This window comes from Crinia signifera, chromosome 19 (genome assembly GCF_055691185.1).
Source record: "Crinia signifera chromosome 19, ASM5569118v1, whole genome shotgun sequence".
Classification (NCBI taxonomy): Eukaryota; Metazoa; Chordata; class Amphibia; order Anura; family Myobatrachidae; genus Crinia; species Crinia signifera.
Genome location: NC_139226.1, coordinates 25,662,638 through 25,687,302, shown reverse-complemented (window position 1 = coordinate 25,687,302; position 24,665 = coordinate 25,662,638). Strand labels below are relative to the sequence as shown.

The 24,665-nt window shown below is 45.4% G+C and overlaps 1 protein-coding gene across 1 annotated transcript in view; it reads right to left on the bottom strand.

The window, feature by feature from the left end:
- Positions 1–1,723: 1,723 nt before the first annotated feature.
- The window catches only part of LOC146041499 (cell adhesion molecule CEACAM1-like), a 42,658-nt gene continuing 19,716 nt past the window's right edge, over positions 1,724–24,665 (bottom strand). Inside the window, exons 4-11 of the mRNA XM_083161467.1 lie at positions 23,825–24,109; positions 20,522–20,821; positions 9,907–10,146; positions 8,207–8,536; positions 7,246–7,350; positions 6,154–6,236; positions 4,957–4,998; positions 1,724–2,041 (exon numbers count right to left, since the gene is read on the bottom strand). Coding sequence (XP_083017593.1) covers positions 1,982–2,041; positions 4,957–4,998; positions 6,154–6,236; positions 7,246–7,350; positions 8,207–8,536; positions 9,907–10,146; positions 20,522–20,821; positions 23,825–24,109 — 1,445 coding nt within the window. The 3' untranslated portion in view covers positions 1,724–1,981. The remainder of the gene's footprint in view (positions 2,042–4,956; positions 4,999–6,153; positions 6,237–7,245; positions 7,351–8,206; positions 8,537–9,906; positions 10,147–20,521; positions 20,822–23,824; positions 24,110–24,665) is intronic.

The window sequence follows — 24,665 nt, the reverse complement described above, 5'->3', positions numbered from 1 at the left end:
ATTAACCCATATGGATCCAGTCTTATATCAGATTGAAGGCCCAGCGATTTGGGTTCGACTGAGATCAACCTCGAGCTTCACTGATGCCGGAGGGGGAACTGGCAGCCGCTGAATTGGGTGGGGGTCGGAATTAGCGGGTCCCATGTTATCCTATAGGGAAAACGTTCCAGCTTTGCCTGTCAGTATCTCCGGTTCCCAGGGGGCTCGTTGGAAAGCCCCATCCCTCAGCTAGAAAATGGGCTAATGGGTGGTCCGGGGCACCCCCGGACCACCCCCTAGATTCGCCTATGGCTGTCAGTCCTTATAGACAGTCCCCCCTCAAGGTACTGTAAGTACAACCACGGAGAAGGACGACAGAACAGTATAGTGAACAGATGAATCTGGTGGCAGTACATAAAAAAATCTTAAACAATGATATATATTGATTACAGAAAATGTTATATTAAAAATATGACATTTATTGATACATTAGAAAACCCGTATAAATCCCATATAGGGAACATAACAAACATACACACATTACCTACACAGTATGGTCACATGCTTACAAATTAAACCATTAAAATAGTGCAAATATCACTCTTAAATGAAGAATAACCAGGTATCTAAATTAAATACAAACTCCAGAGGGAAGCGAGTCTCTGCAAAACCTTGGTATTTTCAGGCCCAATGCCGGGAAAAGTTCCTTCGTAAATGTTATGAAGTGGCACAGTGGAAATATGTGGATTAGTGGTGGCCTTCTCACTGCCGCGCGTGTAGACCCGTCTGAGAGCAGGCGTCTTGTTACAGATGCTGAGTTCCAAAGTTCTTGCTGAATCAATATTCATTGTGGTGATTTAACATGGGTTTTCGTATCTGGGCGATACCAAAAACAATTTCCAGATAAATTGCATGTTTTCATCCCAGATTCAGCACATTATCTTCCAAACACAGAAAAATGGCGATAAATGATTAGTCCTGCGTGATAAAGCCTGAGAATACCTCCCTTTATCACACCTGTGAAATGAACAGGTCTAATTGAATTCCCCCATAAAGTATTAGAATGCTTTATAATTATATATTGTTGTTTATACAACGGATATTACCTCACTGGGCAGTATTCAATGTAGATATTGACGACGTGCAGCGAATCCTGTTTAGGATTCGCTGCACAGTCGCCACTGCCCGCCGTGTTCCGGAGCCTCGCTGTCCCCGGTATTCAATGAGGCAGGGGCTCGCTGCCCCTGACCTCGAATTTGAGCTCCTGCGGCGGACGCCGCAGGGAGCCTGAGGACGGCGGCAGGCAGGGAGATGGAAGTCTCGCTGCCTGCCCCAGAACGTTTGTGGGGGGGAGGTGGGCTCCCCGGGAGCCAGGCAGCACAGGCTGCTCCCCGGGAGAGCCAGCAGGGGAGCAGGTATTCACTGCACCCGATCATGCATATGTAATGATCGGGTGCAGTGAATATATAAATATCTAATGAGCGGCTCGGCTCCCGATATTTTTTTTTTATTAAATATATATTCATGTGCTGTAAGCACATGAATAAAAATAGCATGCCCCTCCTCAGAATAAAATTCATGATTTTTTTACACCAAATGTAAAAAAACAAAAAACTTTAATTTAAAAGTTCACATTCCACTTCACCATAAAAAGATAGCGATTGCTACTCGGTGAAGCATGGCGATAATAACCTTGAAATGTATTCGCCATCTGGTCATTGAATACTGTAGGGTGATTCACCTTTTTAGTCAAAAAATCGCCTTACAGCACGAAAATAGCACAAAATCGCCATAGAACATGGCAAATCTGCCTCATTGAATCCTGCCCACTGTCTGTTTTTTAAAAGTTGTTTATAACTAATTAATTTAACAAAGTTTTCAGAGATGCCACCCATATTTAATTGGATAATTCCTCAAAAACATGACCTTCCGGGGATTTGGGGAAGCTCATAAGGTCACCAGAAAGTGACAGGAGAATATTCGGTACATACTGCTGCCCTTGTTATCTTGAGGGAACATTGATCATGTTGCTGTATATGTTTCTGTCCGTGTGTATTACAGTCTGCAGATAAAACAGAAACAGTAATTACATACAAATAAACACAGATCATAAACAGCAGTGAGAGGTTATGTGACTGATGTGTACAATTTGTTATTAAATATTTAACATTATGGGCTATTAAAATACTGCTATTTGGTTATTTAAATATTATTTTTTGATCAGCACGGACAGTGTAATGGTTAGTGTTACTGCCTAACAACGCTGCGGTCATGGGTTCGATTCCCACTGTGGCTCTAACTGTGCTGAGTTTGTATATTCTCCCTGTGCTTGTGTGGGTTTCCTCCGGGTACTCCGGTTTCCTCTCCCAATCCAAAAATATACTGGTAGGCTAATTAGCTCCCACTAAGCTCCAGTAAGCACCACTGGGGCAGGGACTGACGTGAATGTTCAAATATACTCTGTAAAGCTGTGGTATATGTGTGCGCTATATAAGAAACTTATAATAATAAATAAATATTCAAGTGTTCAGCAATGATATACTGAAACCATGGTCAGAAGTTTGTTGCCTACACTATGCAACAGCTTGTTCATGATAAAAATGTGTGTGTGTGTTTGTGTGTATACATCTACAAGAAAACATAGGAGCACTCCATAGTGCAATACCCAAAGCAAGTTTTTATTGTTTAAAAGACTTTGAAGAACAAATAGAATTGAGGTCGCTTTTTTTGTTCTTAAAAGCATTTTAAACAATAAAAATTTGCTTTGGGTACTGCACTAAGGAGGCCCCTATGTTTTCTTGTAGATTGACCGACCCCACGAATCTGGGTGTTTGTGAAAGGAAATAATAAGATTAAAGGGTACTTGTTTCCTATCTGGGCGCCCAGGTTTTCTACGTACGGCACCGTAATGAAATCGGATCGCATCGCATCGTACACATACACCATATTGAACGATGCGATGCGATCCGATTCGATTTCCTATAGGAAACAATGTGAAATGGCTCAATTTAGCCAAATTATCATAGGAACAATAGTAAATGGGCCAAAAACACCCCTGAACATTGAAATGTCCCCCCAAAAGTAGTTGACGCCACCCCGCCATCAACGTGAACCCGAAGCGTGGCGAGCGCAGCGAGCTTGCGAGGGGCGGCGGTACGCGTCCTCCGACCTTTTCATGCCCTACTATCCACTAGGGCGTGGAGCGAGAATAGAATAGCGTGGCGAGCGCAGCGAGCCACCGAGCCCGAAGCGTGGCGAGCGCAGCGAGCCCCGCGAGGGGACGCGGATACCTTCACAGTTATACGCGTCCCCTCGCGGGCTTCCCAGGTGTCCATGGCGACGCGGACACCTGGGAAGCCCGCGAAGGGACGAGTTTACCTGTGAAGGTATCCGCGTCCCCTCGCCACGCTTCGGGCTCGGTGGCTCGCTGCGCTCGCCACACTATTCTATTCTCACTCCACGCCCTAGTGGATAGTAGGGCATGAAAAGGTTTGGAGGACGCGTACCGCCGCCCCTCGCGGGCTCGCTGCGCTCGCCACGCTTCGGGTTCACGTTGATGGCGGGGTGGCGTCAACTACTTTTGGGGGGACATTCCACTGCTCTGTGGGTTTTTTGGGGGTTTCTGGCCCATTTACCATTCTTCCCTATGCTGATTTGGGTAAATTGATCCATTTAACATTGTTTCCTATGGGAAATCGAATCGGATCGCATCGCATCGTACACACACACGATATTGAACGATGCGATGCGATCAGATTTCTCTACGGAGAATAGCATGGTGCGCAATTAACTTAGCGGGCGCCCAGATAGGAAACAAGTACCGATTTAAGTGCTGGATATATGTGTTGTGACTACGAACAGGGGGTGGAGAGGGGCGTGAAGGGCTATTTGGGCTCATTACCATATGCATACGCCCCGCGTTTCATGGGCGTTCCCATGCAAACGCTGGGCGTGCGTATGGTAATGCAGTCGTGACGCACGTGTAGGGGGCGGACATATGACATCGCCGGATGTCAGCTGCCCGGCCAGATCCCTGCTTTTGTACGGAAAAATGTCCGTGTGGTCTGAGGTTGCGGGAGCTGGTGGAGCACACGGTCCTGCATTCGATGGTCTGCGACCATCGAATGATGGGGGAGGTTCCCTGAGATGGAGGAGGCGTATTCCGTGAAAAATACACGTGCGGTCCGTTCGGCCAGCTTCTTACCGCGTACGGACGGAGTTGGCGATCCGTATGGAAGGCGGGGTTTCGCACGCACGGTCCTGGCCGCATATTCGGATCCGGCCGCACCGATCAGAATAAGGGCCTCAATACTGTAGTACTCTGATTTTGGACGTTGAAAGGACTACTACTTCTCTTCTTTTTTCGATTATATCTATCTATCTATCTATCTATATATCTATATCTATATCTATATCTAGAGCAGGGTAGGATTGTTTAGATCCAATAAGGGCACTCACCAGCGTCTCATCATGTAGAATTTATTGGTACATTACCAGTCACAGAAAGGATGTAGGTCTACGTTTCGGCCACCAGGTGGCCTTTCTCAAGACACACAACAATTGACGTCTTCACAGCATGAGGGTCCTGACCCTCATGCTGTGAAGACGTCAATTGTTGTGTGTCTTGAGAAAGGCCACCTGGTGGCCGAAACGTAGACCTACATCCTTTCTGTGACTGGTAATGTACCAATAAATTCTACATGATGAGACGCTGGTGAGTGCCCTTATTGGATCTAAACAATCCTACCCTGCTCTATATTTGGGACACATCTGTGTCGCCTTAAAGGAGCACCCCACATTTTTTCAAAGCTGGCTGGGAGTGCGGAATCTCGAAATATATATCTATATCTATATATATATATATATATATATATATATATATATATATATATATATATATATATATATATATTATTTAGCATCTTGCACCTACAGTATATTATCAGCATCATCCCAGTAGATGTATTTTTTTCATACCTCATAATGTGGATTTTGATTTGCAGAATCTGTTCCCTCCGTCTGTATAAGACATAATAAACATTTTTTGCAAGCAAAACATAAAAGTATCAATATTAATGAATCATACCGCTACAGAAACAACAATGAGAATAATAACTGAGTGAGTGGCCAGTACAGGTTAACAAATCAGTAGGAGGAGTACAGACATACTGTAGTTAGCCAATCAGAAAACTGAAAAATTGAAATACATAAATAAATAAATCAGGTGCATCCAGAAAAGGCGGCCATTCGTCATCATAGTTATCTACATTCAGGACTCAGAGAGGCGTACTGTACTTGCTGAGCGTAATTAAATTAAATTGAAATGTTCTAACTGTACTTGGCCGATGCTTATATAATGTTAATGATATTTTTTTTAACAAAGTGGTAAATATTACATACTGTATCTTAATAAAGAGGTCAATTATAAGTAATTTCTGAGGGGCAAGCAGAACATTTTTATCAATACATAGACATCGCTATTAATCTTTTATATGACGTTCTACCCATTATTTCATTTCTGAAGTAGAGTTATCTTGTAGTGTATGATATGTTACAAGTTCAAGAATACACTGATAAACCAATGTATTCTGACCCCTGTGATATCACAATTCAGTGGCGTAAGTTTGTCACAGAGGCAAGATATATATTGGTACCCCCCCCCCCACCTTATATAATATAATAGTGTACGTGTCTGTTCTGAAATATATGTGTTTTATACACACACACACACACACACACACACACATATATATATCGAGAGAGAGAGAGAGAGAGAGTGAGAGAGAGAAAGAACACATATATATTTCAGAAATCAGTTACAGAAGGATATCAATGGCTTTCTATTAACTGGTTTATTAGTTTTTGAAACTAGCAGGGGAGGAGAGGTGCCCCCTTGGGAGCAGGAGCCCGGCGGCGGATTACTCTATTGCCTCCCAGAGTTCATCCCTGTGTCACAATTACATTTAATATATGGACCCTGGTATCTGTGCACTGGGCTACCAAGAGGGTCCCAGTGCAGCATAGCCCTGAGCCAGAACACTTTAGGTGAATGTGGTTTAAATGTTTGTAGCCCACCTTAAATTACAAACAGTTTCAGTTTTAAAACACAAACCACAAAACCCCACAAATATAAATGATTATCTCTATATTACACCCACACTGCACACAATGTACCTTTGCTCTTCTCAGTATATTTTCATAAATGGGTCCTGATGGAATATTTGTATTCTCATAAACAGGAATATTTGGGGGGACATCTAGAAAAAAGCAAATTATAAATATTTATAAAAAGAATTGTGGAACTGTATGAATTGTATAGATCTCTCTCTCTCTCTCTGTACATACACAAAGAAGAATGGCACTCCAAATAATCCTCAAACTGTCAGATACCGGTGTGCGAAATCTGGATGTCAGTGGTGATCACTTAGACTTCCAATAAGCGACACAACACTGTCAATGCTGCCGTTTCTATTACCAACTATAATCTCCCTGAAACTAGTTTACAAAAGTAGGCAAGTATGGTGCTCCTTGGCCTGTATCTCAGCACTGAGTTGCAGGCCGGGCAGTGATGGAGGCACTGTGGAGGAGAGCGGCACCCTGACTGGGGGGAGGGGCTGGGTTTTGGGAGCTGCAGGGTGCTAGAGTGTACACAGAGAATGTACTACTTGTGGCTCTATTAATGCAGGGTTTATCATACTATTATACAGATCAGTAGTTCCATACTGTATGTGCATTACGTCCATGTGTGGCTTATCTCCTACAGCATAACCATGGTAGTGCGCCCAAAATGGCTGCCTTATTTGGTATGCCTGCGGATAGGATGAGAAACATATGGACTCGATGGGACACTAGCACTAGGGCGCTGAAACCACCCATTTTATGTTATCTCTTCTGGGCGTGACCTATTTGTCCCAAGGTAATCCTACGTTGTGCGCCCAAGATGGCTGCCGCACCTGGTACCTTTTATGGTTGGAATATATAACCCATAGAAGTTATTACCCAAAATGTCTGCACCAACCCAGCAGTATGCTTATTGTGCTCTCTACGTTAAGTCATTAATTCTCTCTGTTTTCCAACTTCATGCAATTCTAATGCTTTTCTAATGCCTTTTATTGTATTTTAAGTGACTTTGAGCCCTATGGGAGAAAAGCGCTACATAAATAAAATTATTATTATATATTACATCTATGTTCGTATAAGCATGAAGAAATAAGGTATATTATAAATATAAATACAGTATATTATAAATAAGCCATAAGTACATACTTTTCTTTACTATGAAGAACACAATGAGTGTAACGATAGCCACCCCAGCGAGCACGCCTATCACGATACCGGCTATCTCCCCGCCATTCAGTCCACCAGGAGCAGCTACAGGATAAATAATAGAACTGTACATCAGGAATTTTCTTTTGATTTTACTTTAAAAGATAACAGAAACGATGTTCAATTGAGTTTTATAGGGGAGGGGCTGGCATGCAGTTGAGGACAGATACAGCTGTCACCGCCCCCAGGCTCTTCCGCCCAGTGCAGCTGCCCCGCCCACTCTTTACACCGCTGGTAGCGCCTTTCTCCCTAGCCTATCCTCACTATACAGATCTCATACAGTGATTGCCTTGTATCCTGGCACTAACACTGTATACTATGTGCAAATTGTTATTGCACAGGAGGAAAACCCCACAGATCGCTCTTGCTTGGACTTTGCCTTGATAAAGCAGCAGTGATACCTATTACAGATAAGACTGGAGAGGAAGTTGTTACATTATTACACTTACCTGTGACACATTGTATTCACTGCAGCCTCACAAATGTAAGAGTTTAGGAATGGTCAGATCCTGCAGCCATGACTGGGATGGCGTACAATACATTGTATGCAAAAGGACCGCATCCGGTGTATCATATGCTATCCTGCTACCGGGTGAGTTGGCGGGGTATTGCATGAGAGGTGATACCTTTGCATTAGTGTATGGGGGCAGAACGTATTTGATGGAGATAAAGTCCCAACCAGCTCCCAACTGTCATTTCTCAAACACAGCTTGTGGCATGGCAGTTAGATAAACTACTAACCAATGAGATCCTCTCTCTTCACTTTCTCACTGTCCATGGCTTAGTAAATCTCCCTCTAAGTTTGAATTTCAGATGTTACTATATAAATCTAGGCTGTATACTATTTACAATAAATACATGGTACTGGTGGACTTTCAGTTATATAAATAATATCACTTACCCTTTGCTGTCACATTGAGTGTAAAGATGAAGGTGGCGTTCCCAATAAAATTGTTGGCTCTGCATTCGTATTTCCCACTTTCTCCTACAGTCACATCAGAGATCCGGAGTCTGGATGTGTAGTCAGTAGAGATCACTATGAATTTACCTCCATTTGGTACAGGAGTGTGATTTGCAACGTACCAGAAGAACTTAGCAGGGAGGACCTTCGGTGTAGGAGCGCTGGTTCGGGACTGGGGTCCAGCTGTCAGAGTCACTGTCATTACTGCCGGCTGCCCCTCTTCCACTGCAGTGTTTGTATTATTGTTATGTCCTGGAGCCTTTGGGGGATCTGATGGAATACAATCAGAAGAACTAGGCTAAGTCACTTCATAGCGTTCCCTCATCCTGACCATCAATGTTCAGTTCTACCTGTAGCTTCATCTTGGCCCAAACATGTGGGAGGAGCTTCCGCTGTCTACAGGAGTATGGGTCATGACATGCGTTGGGTCAACCACTGAAGGTTGACACATGAAATTAGTCAACATGGCTAAGGTCGACACAAGCATTAGGTTAACAATGGGAAGGTTGACCGTCAACATTTTTCAAATTTTTTATTAAAATGTCGGCTCGAAAAAACATAAAAAACTCAGGTCAGCCTTTTGACTTTCGACCTTCCAACCCTGTCCACCTTAGCCATAAACTGTGTCGAGAAGGAGTAGACTCTACGTGATGGGGCACTCATGGTTTTTTTTTTTTTTTATTTTATTTTATAAGATCATTTTAAAAACATCTCGGTTATGTTCACAGACAGGTAAGTGGCAAAATGTGAGTGTAACATCCTGACTGTTTGTGGCTGACAATTGGTCGGATACTAGGTCCTGTAATCCACAATCTTCAAACGGCTGTATTAGGGATGGCCATCATTGCCATTGCCATGGATGGCTGCCATCGATGGCAATAGTGCAACTGGCCATCGATAGTGTGAAACTATGCAATGAATGGCGATCAATATTTTTACCTTTATATTTATCGATTGTCATCCATTTTGTTTGACTGATTGGCCTGTGGGCCAATAAAAACATGGGGGCGAGGCTTCATGGGTGTTGGGGGGCGGAGCTATACTCCGTGTCCCGGCACTTTGAAAAAACAAAAGCAGAGCATCAGTTTTGCTGTGCCATCGATGGAGGGAAACCATCTGGTTCTCCTCCCATCAGTGGTAAAAGTATTCGACATCGGCCATAAATCATTTGAAATCATCGATGGTCGATGGCCATCCCTAGGCTGTATACGTGAATTAATATTCAGTTACAGACTGGTGAGATCTGTTCACTATGAACATAAAGCAAAATTATTAAGGGGATGTTTAGGGACCCGAAAGTAAAGTTTATTTTATAGGAACCTTGTCCTATTGGTGCAGTCCCTGAGCCCTGTCAACCTTTAGTAGTCGACCCAATGCATGTCAACCTAATGAACGTATCCCATCTACAGCGACCTGTTATTACCCCTATATTACACTATAATGTACGTTACCTCCATAGATCATATACATTTGGAGGTTTAGTTAAAATTTGGATAAGAATATTGAATAGAACAATGGGTGACATCACTCTAACATCTTGGACTATGACATCACAGCCATCGGTGATGGAACAGTTATATAAATGTGCAGTAACAGATTCACAATACAGCTTATTATTATGATATCCAAGCTTATCTCACCAAACAGCAGCATACAGCTGTTGGTTCTCCCCATCTGATCCCCCAGGCAGGTCAGATTAGATCCTTGGAGATTACTCTCTAAAGTCAAGTTCCTGCTCACTTGGTTTCGATTGGTCTCTATTGTGTTACTAAATATCATGGTCACGTTGGCTGGAGGTTCCCCTCCCGGCCAGGAGCAGGTGAGCTGGAGACTCTGATTGTAAGGTTGTGCGAGACATTGAATGCCCTCTGCTGGGCGCCCTGCGAGAAGAAATGAAGGAGAGTAATTAGTATACTGAGATTTAAATATGATTATTTGACCTTCTGCATTATTAGATATCTGTGCCCGGGCTCAGGGGTGCGCATTGTACATTATTATTACTAATTGAGCGCATGTCCAACCTGCGGCCCTCCAGCTGTTTTGAAACTACACATCCCAGCATGCCTTGCCATAGTTTTAGCATTCCCTAATAGTAAAACTGTGGCAAGGCATGATGGGACGTGTAGTTTCACAACAGCTGGAGGGCCATAGTTTGGACATACAGTAACTGCTCTTGATGATATCTGCTGTCCTCAATACGTGTCATGGTAGAGAGGGTGAACTACAAGCGATCAGAAAAAGATGCAGGAGGTGAATCCTGGCAGGCATCATGCACTAGGGAAAGTACCCATTACACATGATACTGCACACATAATGCCCCTTACACATGATGCTGAACACCGTAATGCCCATTATACATTAAGCCACACATTATGCGTAATGCCCCCACATACCGCCACTTGTAGCGTCCCTTAAGCAATGCCCCCAAAAGTGCCACAACCTGTAAATTTTTATATGAGCCTTCGCTGCTGCTGCAGGGAGAGATGGAGAGCGGTGCAGCTGCTTCTATTGGGAGAGGAGCAGAGTGCAGCGCAGTGCAGAGCACGCTCACACTCCCCTCCTGGTGTCCCCTCTAGCCGAGTGGACATTTGAAATATTGTGCGCGCTGTTGTTGTGCGTGATGTCGGGGAAACACGCCAGGCGCCGGCACCTCATGATTAAAGGGGGGGCGGGTTGAGGTGAAAGCGGGGAGAAAATTGGAGCGGAAGCTGCAGGGGTGACAGTCATTGACAGCTGGGCAGAGAGCAGGGGGCTGCCCGGCTGTATTCAGAGCACTGCAGGTCACGGCTGTTTGAAATAATACCACTTTCACAACAGAAAATGCAGGGATTTACCCAGGAATATGGTCCCAGGATGGGAGAGACAATCACTCCCCTCTCCCTACCCCCCTTTAACCAACCAGCTATATCTTCGGAATTAACTGACCCATTGACATGAGACCAGTATCATATTGAAGAACTTTTGAGTTGGCTTCGAATGATTTTGGTCCTGTGAAACTGGGCTGTTTGGTTCCAGAGAAATCTGCCCTCAAACAACAGTCATGAAATTACATTTAAGAAATGAAAAAAAAAAAACACGGTTTAACCTCAATATCCCTGGAACCAATTAACCCATATGGATCCAGCCTGGTATCAGATTGAAGGCCTAGCGATTTGGGTTAGACTGAGATCAACCTTGAGCTTCAGTGCTGCCGTAGGGGGAACTGGCAGCCGTTGAACAGGGTGGGGGTCGGAATTAGCGGGTCCCATGTTATCCTATAGGGAAAACGTTCCAGGTTTGTCTGGCAGTATCTCCGGTTCCCAGGGGGCTAGAGACACAGGGCTGGGCTCGTTGGAAAGCCCTGGCCCTTAGCTACAAAATGGGTGGTCCGGTGCACCCCTGGACTACCCCCTAGATTCGCCTATGTATGTGCAGTCTGTCGATAATCGGCCACCATACGAATTCACAGCTGTGGGAACAGGTCTGAATCGGGCCCACTGGATGTATAATCCAGATTAGCAGTGGTACAAGTCATCTGTTGATTATAATCTATTTGTCTGATACTATACATTTATTACTGTCCATTCAACGGTGTATGTGTGATACTCTGTATAACATGGGTTATACGGTATACCGAGCGGGGGTTGGGATCATTTGGTCTACAGCATGATGGTCGACACTCATTAGGTCCACACCATTGGGTCGACATGGGAAAAGGTCGACAAGGGTCTAGGTCGACATGGTTATACAGTAGGTCAAAAGGTCATTAGTTTGACAGGTCATTAGTTCGACAATGTCTAGGTCGACAGTCAAAAGGTCGACATGGGGTTTTTCACAGTTTTTTTACATGAATGTCAACACAGTCAACATGGACACAGTTTAAAGTGCACGGCTCGGCACTAGTTGATGGAAGGGCATGAAATACCGCCTCTTGGCACATATCGGCTCAAAAAACATTGAAAAACCCCATGTTGACCTTTTGACTGTTGAACTAATGACCTTTCGACCTAGACCCATGTCGAGCTTTTCCCATGTCAACCTAATGGTGTCGACCTAATGGCTGTCGACCATCATGCTGTAGACCAGGGGTCCTCAAACTATTTTGCTCTGGGACCCCATTAGACAATAAAAAGTATTACGGGACCCCACCAAGTTACTGCAGAAGGTCATCACGTCACATGTGTAGTCAGCAGACAGCACATACATGGCAGCATTGTGGAGGCACAGAGTGATGGGAGGAGTCTGATATACCATAACCCATCACATCACACGTGTAGTCAGCAGACAGCACATACATGGCAGCATTGTGGAGGCACAGAGTGATGGGAGGAGTCTGATATACCATAACCCATCACATCACACGTGTAGTCAGCAGACAGCACATACATGGCAGCATTGTGGAGGCACAGAGTGATGGGAGGAGTCTAATATACCATAACCCATCACATCACACGTGTAGTCAGCAGACAGCACATACATGGCAGCATTGTGGAGGCACAGAGTGATGGGAGGAGTCTAATATACCATAACCCATCACATCACACGTGTAGTCAGCAGACAGCACATACATGGCAGCATTGTGGAGGCACAGAGTGATGGGAGGAGTCTGATATACCATAACCCATCACATCACACGTGTAGTCAGCAGACAGCACATACATGGCAGCATTGTGGAGGCACAGAGTGATGGGAGGAGTCTAATATACCATAACCCATCACATCACATGTGTAGTCAGCAGACAACACATACATGGCAGCATTGTGGAGGCACAGAGTGATGGGAGGAGTCTGATATACCATAACCCATCACATCACACGTGTAGTCAGCAGACAGCACATACATGGCAGCATTGTGGAGGCACAGAGTGATGGGAGGAGTCTAATATACCATAACCCATCACATCACATGTGTAGTCAGCAGACAGCACATACATGGCAGCATTATGGAGGCACAGAGTGATGGGAGGAGTCTAATATACCATAACCCATCACATCACATGTGTAATCAGCAGACAGCACATACATGGCAGCATTGTGGAGGCACAGAGTGATGGGAGGAGTCTAATATACCATAACCCATCACATCACATGTGTAGTCAGCAGACAGCACATACATGGCAGCATTGTGGAGGCACAGAGTGATGGGAGGAGTCTAATATACCATAACCCATCACATCACACGTGTAGTCAGCAGACAGCACATACATGGCAGCATTATGGAAGCACAGATTGATGGGAGGAGTCTAATATACCATAACCCATCACATCACATGTGTAGTCAGCAGACAGTACATACATGGCAGCATTGTGGAGGCACAGAGTGATGGGAGGAGGCTAAAATAACAGACAATTCAACAGATCTTTCAGGCTCCTTGAATCACTGACAAAGATTAGAAAAGTCATCAGCCTGATGGTCAGCAACATGGAGTCACGACCCCATGCTGAGAAGGCTGGGACCCACTTTGGGGTCAGGACTCACAGTTGAGAACTGCTGCTGTAGACCAAATGACCGCATCCCCCGAGCGGGTACGGTGATAATGGGAATGTGTGGTCTGGTTGGTCAGACATGTACAAGTACTTAAATGTAAAATCCTCATCCCACTCACTACTGCACATGATAGCCGGTCACCAACCTATATTCTTCTTTCACATTGTATTTTTTACTCGGGCGGCGGAGTAAAGCAGTGAAGTGAAGGAGAGCTGGCGGGTGGAGGGGGGCAGCGGCGGGGGCAGAATTTGAAAAACAACAGTTTAAAACACTGGGCAGCCCTCTGACTGGCTGAGAGAGCTCTCCTTCACCTCACTGCTTTACTCCGCCGCCCGAGTAAAAAATACAATGTGAAAGAAGAATATAGGTTGGTGACCGGCTATCATGTGCAGTAGTGAGTGGGATGAATTGTTAGATGGGAGAGAATTAAGAATAGCGGAGAAAGCGGCAGAAAAAAGCACCTGTAAGGGAAAACTTGTTAGTGTATGTTTACGCTCCTTTATAGGAGTGTTAGCGATGTCCGTGGGGAGTCCTGACACTGTCCCTACCTCTATCCAGGCTCTGTGTGCGGTGTGGGAGCTGACGGCGGTAGTTGTAAAAGCCACTCCGCTCCGTCACTTTCACTCCTTCGGCGCGTGTCAGAGCTGCTGGATGAAGATGTCACTGGGCTTGATCTGGGTAACAGGGTGAGGCGGTCAGGTTCTTCTCTCCTCCACGGTCAGCAGGATCAACGCGTTTCATGCGTCAAGCGCACTTTTTAACCCCTTCCCGACATTTGACGTATATATACGTCATGGCCGGGATGTACTTCCCGACACATGACGTATATATACGTCATGACTTTAAACTGTCACTGCGTCTAGGGACGCGGTGACAGAGGGACGATGTCTGCTGTCCCTGACAGCAGACATGTCCCAGCATGCCCAGGGGGGGCGGCGATGCCTCCCCCCCGTCGGCGATCGCTGCGATTGGCTGTTCAATGTGAACAGCCAATCGCAGCGTTTTCCTGTGTTACCGGCGAATCAGACGCGAATCAGACGCTCGGTAACACAGGGATCAATCACCGCCGGGTGTGAGGGGGCGTGAGGGGGTCACCGGTGATGACCACTCCTCACCCCACCTGCCCCCAAGGCTGTGATTGGTCCGTCGGACCGACGGACCAATCACAGACATGGCGCGTGATTTAAACTAACGGTGACTGCGCTGCAGACGCTATTCCGGTCTGGAATTGCGTGCAGAGCGGTCACCGTGCCAATCTGTCGTGATACTGACCTGATCCTTGCCTGATACTTACCTGATCACCGCTGGTAGCGTGCTGCCAGCAGCTGGATGCTTACTGGATCTTGTGACTTCCTGTGTGCTGCTGCTGCAGTGTCATAGAGTGACAGATAGTGACAGATAGTGAGAGATAGTGAGAGATAGTGAGAGATAGTGACAGAGAGTGCTATATTTTGTGTCTGCTGCCCCCCCTTTTGTGCTGATCAGTATATCTGTGCTGATCAGCAACTTTTTGGGGGTGCAGGTTTTTTTTAATATATATACCTGTCAGTTGCACCAAAGGTTGTGCTGCCTGTGCAACTGACTGCTGCCCCCCCTTTTGTGCTGATCAGTATAAATTAACTGATCAGCAACTTTTTGGGGGTGCAGGTTTTTTTTTTTTATATATACCCTGTCAGGTTGCACCCACAGTTGTGTGCCTGCTGCCCCTCACTGCTAATCAGTGTTGCATCACTGCATCACTGATCTGCAGTTTTTTTTTTTTGGAGAGTGCAGTGGGGTTTTGTTTTTACACCCACGTTGCTTTTGTGGGTGTCCTGTGGCCGCTGAGCGCTGATCAGTGACGTACATCACTGAACAGCATTTTTGGCACAGGGTTGATATAATTTTTTTTCTGCAGTTTTTTTAAATTTTTTTTTTTTTGGAGAGTGCTGTGGTTTATTTTTTTTAAATTGTTTTTACACCCACGTTGCTTTTGTGGGTGTCCTGTGGCCGCTGAGCGCTGATCAGTGACGTACATCACTGATCAGCATTTTCGGCACAGGGTTGACCTAATTTTTTTTTTTTTTATTGGGATCAAATTCCTGTATAAAGTATTTTTTTTCTGCACTACATACACACTACACACTACATACCCCCCGTGTTGAAATAAAGTTTGTACCCCCCCTACACTATACACGTGTTGAAACATTACACTTACAGAAACACAAAAATAAAAATGTCATCCCAAATGTCATCCCAGTCATCCAGAAGAATGTATTCAGCGGAGGAGGCATATGCCATGCTTGCCTCTGACTCTGACACAGCCAGTGATGCAAGCGGGGAATTTGAAGGATTCGTCTTAACCTCCTCTTCCTCCTCTAGTGATGAGGGACCCCCTCAAAGACGCCCCCGTAGAGCAGATAACTTTTACACTAGCATCCCCCTGTTTAAGGCCCTTGGTTCAAGAGGTACAGCAGCTTGCGGTACTGTGCGCAAGAACCAAAGAGGCCTCCCAAAAACGCACATTGCCCAAGTACTGAGAAGGGGTGAAAGCAGGGCACAATCCACCGAAAATATGTTGTTGGTCAAATATAAGGACAAGAGGGATGTCCTTATACTGACAACAATTCATGGAGACAGTACCACCTCCGTCCCTGTACGAGGTACCAGTACCCACACCTCAAAACCTAATTGTATCCTAGATTACAATAAGTACATGGGCGGAGTGGATCTTTCAGATCAGGTACTGAAGCCGTACAGTGCCCTGCGGAAAACAAAAATCTGGTACAAGAAGCTGGCCGTGTATATCATCCAGATGGCACTGTATAACGCTTACGTGCTATTCCGTTCTACCAGCCAGAGGGGGACATTTATGCACTTTCAAGAGGAAGTCATAAAGGGCCTTATATTGAGGAACCAGCAGGCAGAGGGCCCCAGTACTTCTAGTACTGGCCCCCGTATTGTACCAGGGAAGCATTTTCCTAACGAAATCCCCTCCACTGCAAAAAAGGGCAGGACACAAAAAAGGTGCAAAGTTTGCTATAAAAAGGGAATAAGAAAGGATACTATTTTCCACTGTGAAACTTGCCCCGACAAACCCGGCCTATGTATAAAGGAGTGTTTTAAAATATACCACACATCTATGGATTATTAGGTTCATCATTTCACCGTGCTTCGGGGGTCTTGCTAATGCCACATAGCACCCACCATTCATTCCACCAGAATCTGAGCTGCAAAATCCAAAAATCACTCCTTCCCTTCTGAGTCCTGCCATGCACCCAACTGGTATTTTTTGGTCACATATGAGGCATTGCCATACTCGGGAGAAATTGGGGCACAGATTTTGGGGTGCTTTTTCTCCTTCATACCTTATGAAAATGAAAAATTTTGAGCCAGAACTGCATTTTTGTGTAAAAAAATTAAATTTTTCATTTGCACAGCCCAGTTGTATCAAAATTGGTGAAACCCCTGGGGGTTTGAAATGTACACTATACCCCTAGTTGAATTCCCTGAGGGGTGTAGTTTGCAAAATGGGGTCACTTGTGGGGGGGTTTCACTGTATTGGTGCTTCGGGGGTCTTGCTAATGCGACATAGCACCCACCAACATTCCACCAGAATCTGTGCTGCAAAATCCATATATCACTCCTTCCCTTCTGAGTCCTGCCATGCACCCAAATGGTATTTTTTGGTCACATGTGAGGCATTGCCGTACTCGGGAGAAATTGGGGCACAGATTTTGGGGTGCTTTGTCTCCTTCATTCCTTGTGAAAATGAAAAATTTTGAGCCAGAACTGCATTTTTGTGTAAAAAATTTAATTTTTCATTTGCACAGCCCAGTTGTATACAAAATTGGTGAAACCCCTGGGGGTTTGAAATGTACACTATACCCCTAGTTGAATTCCCTGAGGGGTGTAGTTTGCAAAATGGGGTCACTTGTGGGGGGGTTCCACTGTATTGGTGCTTCGGGGGTCTTGCTAATGCGACATAGCACCCACCAACATTCCACCAGAATCTGTGCTGCAAAATCCAAATATCACTCCTTCCCTTCTGAGTCCTGCCATGCACCCAAATGGTATTTTTTGGTTACATGTGAGGCATTGCCGTACTCGGGAGAAATTGGGGCACAGATTTTGGGGTGCTTTGTCTCCTTCATTCCTTGTGAAAATGAAAAATTTTGAGCCAGAACTGCATTTTTGTGTAAAAAATTAAATTTTTCATTTGCACAGCCCAGTTGTATCAAAATTGGTGAAACCCCTGGGGGTTTGAAATGTACACTATACCCCTAGTTGAATTCCCTGAGGGGTGTAGTTTGCAAAATGGGGTCACTTGTGGGGGGGTTCCACTGTATTGGTGCTTCGGGGGTCTTGCTAATGCGACATAGCACCCACCAACATTCCACCAGAATCTGTGCTGCAAAATCCAAATATCACTCCTTCCCTTCTGAGTCCTGCCATGCACCCAAATGGTATTTTTTGGTCACATGTGAGGCATTGCCGTACTCGGGAGAAATTGGGGCACAGATTTTGGGGTGCTTTGTCTCCTTCATTCCTTGTGAAAATGAAAAATTTTGAGCCAGAACTGCATTTTTGTGTAAAAAATTTAATTTTTCATTTGCACAGCCCAGTTGTATCAAAATTGGTGAAACCCCTGGGGGTTTGAAATGTACACTTTACCCCTAGATGAATTCCCTGAGGGGTGTAGTTTGCAAAATGGGGTCACTTGTGGGGGGGTTCCTAACTTTTAGCATCTTATGGTGCCTAGAAACCTACATGGTGCCTAAAAAATAATCTCATAAAAAGGAGGCTCCAAAATCAAGTAGGTGCTCCTTCTATTATGAAGCCTGCGGTTTGGTCAACGTGCACACTAGGGCCACATATAGGATATTTATGAAAACAAAAGAATTGGGGGAATCAATTTTTAGTCACATTTCTCTAGTAAAATCTAATGTGTTCCTTAGAAAAATGTATTAAAATTGAAAACCTGCAAAAAAAATGAAATTTTGAAATTTCACCTACACTTTGTTTTAATTCCTGTGAAACACCTAAAGGGTTAACAAACTTTCAAAATGCTGTTTTGAATACTGTGAGGGGTGCAGTTTTTGAAATGGCATCATTTATGGGGGTGTCTCACATACAAGTCCCTCAAAGTCACATCAGAACTGAACTGGTCCCTAAAAAAATCAGTGTTTGAAATTTTCTTGAAAATTTGAGAATTTGCTATTCATATTTTAAGCCTCCTAGTGTCCAAAAAAATTAAAAGGAGGTTGAAATAATGATGAAAACATAAAGAAGACATATGGTCTATGTTAGTTATTAACTATTTTGAGTGGTATGATTATTTGTCTCACAAGCAGAAAATTTAACATTTTGAAAATTGCTAAATTTTCCATTTTTTTACGACATTTTGGTATTTTTCACAAAAAAACACAGACTGTATCGACCCAAATTTACCACTAACTTGAAGTACAATGTGTCACGAGAAAACAGTCTCAAAATCACTGGGATAAGTAAAAGCAAAAAAAAGTTATCCCCACTTAAGTGATACATGTCAGATTTGAAAAAAAGGGCTCTGTCAGGAAGGCAAAAACATGCTGCGTCAGGAAGGGGTTAAAGATATTTTATGACATGCTGCTGCTTGCCGCTGTCCACTAACTGAGCACTGGATGCGAGTCAGTCGCTGCTTGGATGGGGCCATGGAAGAGATGACAAATCCCCCCCACTGATTCAATTGACTGTACACAGAGCCGGCTATTGGCTACTGTGTACAGGATGGGCATGTTAGGGCGGCCTGGGGGGGGGGGGGGGGGGGGGCGCCACACACTTTTTGGCAGGGGGGAGCAAAATTTATAGTTACGCCACTGCCACGGACATCGCTAACACTCCTATAAAGGAACGTAAACATACACTAACAAGTTTTTCCCTTACAGGTGCTTTTTGCTTTTTCCTGCCGCTTTCTCCGCTATTCTTAATTCTCTCCCATCTAACAATTTCGTTTAGCGCTCATTCTCTACAATGCACATTTATTATACCTATTCAGCTGCTTTTTCAAAGTTTTTTAGCGCAAGTGAATCCTCCCAATTGCACTAACTGTTTTAAACTGTTAATAAACCTTCACAGCACTAGGCTACAGCGACGGCCGCCGCCGGTGCTCCTGCCTTCCGCTCCCTGAACCCATTCCGCATGTGATCGCTCATGCAATTTGACAGATATTATGTGCAGAATATAAGATCTATCGACGCGACATTCGACGGCGGGCCCGCACATTGCGTCGGGTGAACAATTCGACATGCATACAATCCTTTCATTCATCGCACAGATGTGGTAGATATCAAAGCATTGTATGCAATATCGCCTACACCAACTAGGTCGACAAGCATTGGGTCAACACTACTAGGTGGACAGGCAGCAAGGTTGACATGGGTCTAGGTCAACATGGGTCAAGGTCAACATGGGTCAAGGTCGACAGGACATTAGGTCAACACAAGCATTAGGTCGACATGGGCAATATTGACAGTCAAAAGGTGGACATGGGGTTGTCGACCTTGCTGCCTGTCGACCTAGTGATGTTGACCCAATGACCGTATCCCGCCTAGTGTATGGGCACCATATCACTATCATTGCTGCTGTTATAATGTCTGGAATCAGGGCCCAGGTCAAAATAGTGACTCAACAACTAAATTCTGAGGTTAAACTCAGAGTTGTAGCTCATGCAATTTTCCTAATACACCAAATATCACTAATGTATCCTAAATTACCACTGTCAAACACAACAGCCATTGAAATGTTTTACAGCACACAGCAATACTCACAAGCCAGGTCCAATGTCACTGCAGGACTGGTCTCATTGTTTGCCAAGTTAGATCCTGTACAAGTGAATTGTCCACTGTCCTTCCTGGAGACAGGGCTGATGGTGAGATTGGAGTTAGGGGGAGAGCCGCTCTGTGTAATGGTATATGATGGATGCTGGGTCCCACCCAATAGTTCTCCATTCAGTCGCCAGGAGAATGTGACGGCTGAGCCTTGGGCGGAGCAATGCAGAGACACAGAATCCTCTCCCTCCCAGAGCAATACTGATGTGTTACTGCGCAGCGTCACCGCGGAGACCGCAGCTGCAATCCAGAGACAGAATAAGGTGGCAGAACAAAGTAGGAAACTAATAGGTTAATAATTCATACGTAATATGTACTTTATTCAGTACATGAGTGGAGTATATGCCCTGATCATACCTCCAACATGACCCATGCCAGGAGGGACACAATGCTCTGCTTCTGGTCTTCCCTCTTAATGCATGATTGCCATCACCTGTTTTTGAACAGGTTAACTAATAAGAAAGGTGTTTCACCGCAGGTGATGGCAATTCTAAATTAAGAGGAAAGTCCAGAGGCAGAGCAGAGTGTCCCAACCTGGAGAGGGTCATGTTGGGAGGCATGCCTGATTCTGGTTCACTCGCAAAAGCAAATTCTCTCTCATATGGACAAAACCATGCTGCACTGCAGGTGGGGCAGATGTAACATGCAGAGAGAGTAAGATTTGGGTATACCTCCCAACATGACCCTCTCCAGGAGGGATACAATTCTCTGTTCCTGGACTACCCCCTTAATCTAGGATTACCATCCCCTGTGGCCTTTCTGATCACTTAACCTGCTCAACGCAGGTGATGGCAATCATAACTTAAGATGGAAGTCCAGAAACAGAGCATTGTGTCCCTCCTGGAGAGGGTCATGTTGGGAGTTATGGTTTGGGTGAGGTTTGTACTTCAAAGTTCAAATTGATAGATATATTGCAGGGTAAAAATACAGTATTTACACTGCACAGAAAAAAATAACTTACCCAAATCTAACTCTGTCTGCATATGTTACATCTGCCCCACCTGCAGTTCACATTGGTTTTGTCCATTAGAGCAAGGTTGCCTACCTGATCCTCTCCCTGGACTTCCCTGGTAATGTATGATTGCCATCACCTGTGGTGACACCTTTCTTATCAATTACCTAACGCCGGCTCTCAGGTGATGGCAATCATACATTACCAGGGAAGTCCAGGAACAGAGCATTGTCTCCCTGAAGGAGAAGGTCAGTTAGACAACCCTGCATTAGAGAGAGAATTTGCTTTTGCGAGTGAACCAGAATCAGGGTCATAATGTATCATGCACTTCATAGGAGACAAACACCATGTTTCAGGGCTGTCCCACTGTGTAGATAAGTGTGATGCATCTATCAAACAGCAAACACTGTATAGTAACAAAGCAGAGAGACAGCTTAAATTAATAAAATATATTTCAGGGGCGGCCAAACCTGTCCTCAAGCTCTACCAACAGTGCATGTATATCCGGCAGCCTGGGGATCTATAGTAGGTATGAATGCAGCATGTTTGAAATGTGACAGTTAGACAGTTGTTTTTTTTTTGTGTAAGTGGGAGCCGGCGATGGTCGCATGCACATGGAGCTCTGACCTCCGTGCTCCCATCCTCGGCCCCCGGAGGAGCAGACTGTAGGGACGGTGGAGGGAGAAGCACCTGAATGGTGGAGTCTGTGGAGGGAAACGGTGGAGGCAGACGAAGAAAGAGCAGAGGAGGACTGCCGACTGTCCCCTTGCACAGGACCTGATCATCAGTCGCGTCACCAGGATGTGCCACCCAGACATTGGCACAGGAGGCGGCATCAGCGTCCGCGACGGCCCCGGCGAGTCTAGGAGTGAGTGAGCACCATTGGCCACGTCACTTGGCTGCGCCACCCGGCCGGGACCGGTGAGTGAATCCGGGAGCTGCGGCATCAGCGACGGCCCCGACGTGACTGGGAGTGACCCAGCTCGATGCTCCAGCTCCGGGCAAACCCAGCAGAGGCGGCCCCCATGGGAGCAGGTACTGCCTCTCTATCTGCCCAGAGAGGCCCCAACTCTGGCCCAGGCCCCACGGACTCACCCCCGCCCTCACTGACTTCCCCATCCACCCCGCACCCCCCCCCCCCCCCCCCCCCCGCACGCCGCCATCACCACCACCACCCATGCTGGCTCTCCCTCTATCCAGGCCTCTTGTTCGCTGCCCCCCCCCCTGCTGCCTGTGAGTAGCAATGTTTAATGTCTACCTATCTGGCTGTTGGAATCACCAAGTGGTGCCGCTGAATGGCTGCTTGGGTGCTGTACAGCTCAGTAGATATATGTTCCCCATGCCCGTGTCCCTCATCAGGATTACATTTAGTGCATATCTGTACGTGTGATATATATCTGTACTGTTACTGTTTTACTTGTTCACACCCTGGTTGTTGCACAGCAATCCAAATCTGATTCCTAGTATACGCAAGTATAACTGGCCAATAAAGCTGATTCTGATTCTGACTACAGCTGTGCACTAGGCAACTCTAGTCCTCGAGAGCTACCAACAGTTCACATTTTCCAGGAAACCTAGCTGCTGCAAAGGTGTAATCATTACTTACTGATACATTTTAAATGATCCACAGGTGGAGCTAATTACTTCACTTGTGATTCTGTGAGGAGATCTGGGAAGCATGCACTGTTGGTAGATCTCGTGGACTGGAGTGTGCTACCCCAGAGCTAGGGAGTCTGGGAAATGTGACAGCTAGAAATATGACTGCACCTGTGCAACAACTAGGGAGTCTGGGAAATGTGACAGTTAGTAATGACTATAGCTGTGCGCCAGCTAGGGAGTCTAGGAAATGTGTCAGTTAGTAATGACTACACCTGTGCACCAGATAGGCAGTCTGATTAATGTGACAGTTTGTAATAACTACACCTGTGCACCAGCTAGGGAGTCTGGGAAATGTGACAGTTAGCAATGACTGCACCTGTGCACCAGCTCGGGAGTCTGGGAAATGTGACAGTAATGACTGCACCTGTGCACCAGCTCGGGAGTCTGCGAAATGTGACAGTTAGTAATGACTACAGCTGTGCACCAGCTAGGGAATCTGGGAAATGGGACCGTTAGTAATGACTGCAGCTGTGCACCAGCTAGGGAGCCTGGTAAATTTAAAAGTGAGTAATGACTGCACCTGTGCACCAGCTAGGTGATTTGGAAAACATGGACCGTTGGTAGATCTCGGGGACCGGATTGGCCAGCCCTGCTCTATTTACTAACGTTCTCCATTTCCATGTATTACTCACCGGCCAGGCTGAGCTGTACGCCATTGCTGGTCATGTTGTTTGCAGGGTTTGAAGCTGTGCAGGTAAAGTTTCCGTTGTCATTGACTGAGACGGGGCTGATAATGAGGGTGGAGTTATCCTCGGTGAGACGGTATCGGGGGTCCTGAGGCAGTGCTGCCCCCTTAAGGTTCCAGGAGAAGCTGACATTTGTACCGGCACTAGAACAGTGCAGCGAAGTTGAATTAATTCCTGGCCAGACCAGCGAGTCTGATGTGTTACTGGTCAGGTTCACCCCGGAAATTGGCTCTGGTGATGACATCACAAAGGTCACATTGCACAAAGACCAGCATACCCAAAATTCTTACATCATGCAGAAATAACGCCTAATTATAGCCAATTTCGCAATAGCTGTGCGTTTCCCAGGTTGGCTTTGCCTTTTAAATTATTGTCACTTTAAAAGAAACAGTAGTAGATTTGTATCTCAAAACATTTCCCCATACTGTGCCCATACAGGTGCGGGAACCCGCTTAAACTCACAGAATTCTTTATATGTTGTGACTAGATGCATTAAAAACTATTTGCAAGAATACAGTGAGATGGAAGCATCTCAAGGTACATGCATCATATATATAGTAGCACTTGTACTAGGAGTCCATTAATGGCATGATTGCATATGGTTTCACCAGCCCTATAGCACCTCAACAGAACCAGCGATGGAACCAGGCTGATTCACGAAACAGTGAAAAGTGAGCTAGTGGTGGTTTGCCATGGCAACCAATCAGCGGCTCTGTATCATTTTATAGAACACACCTGATAAATGTTACTTCAAAGCTGATTGATTGCGATGGGCAACTTGTCCACT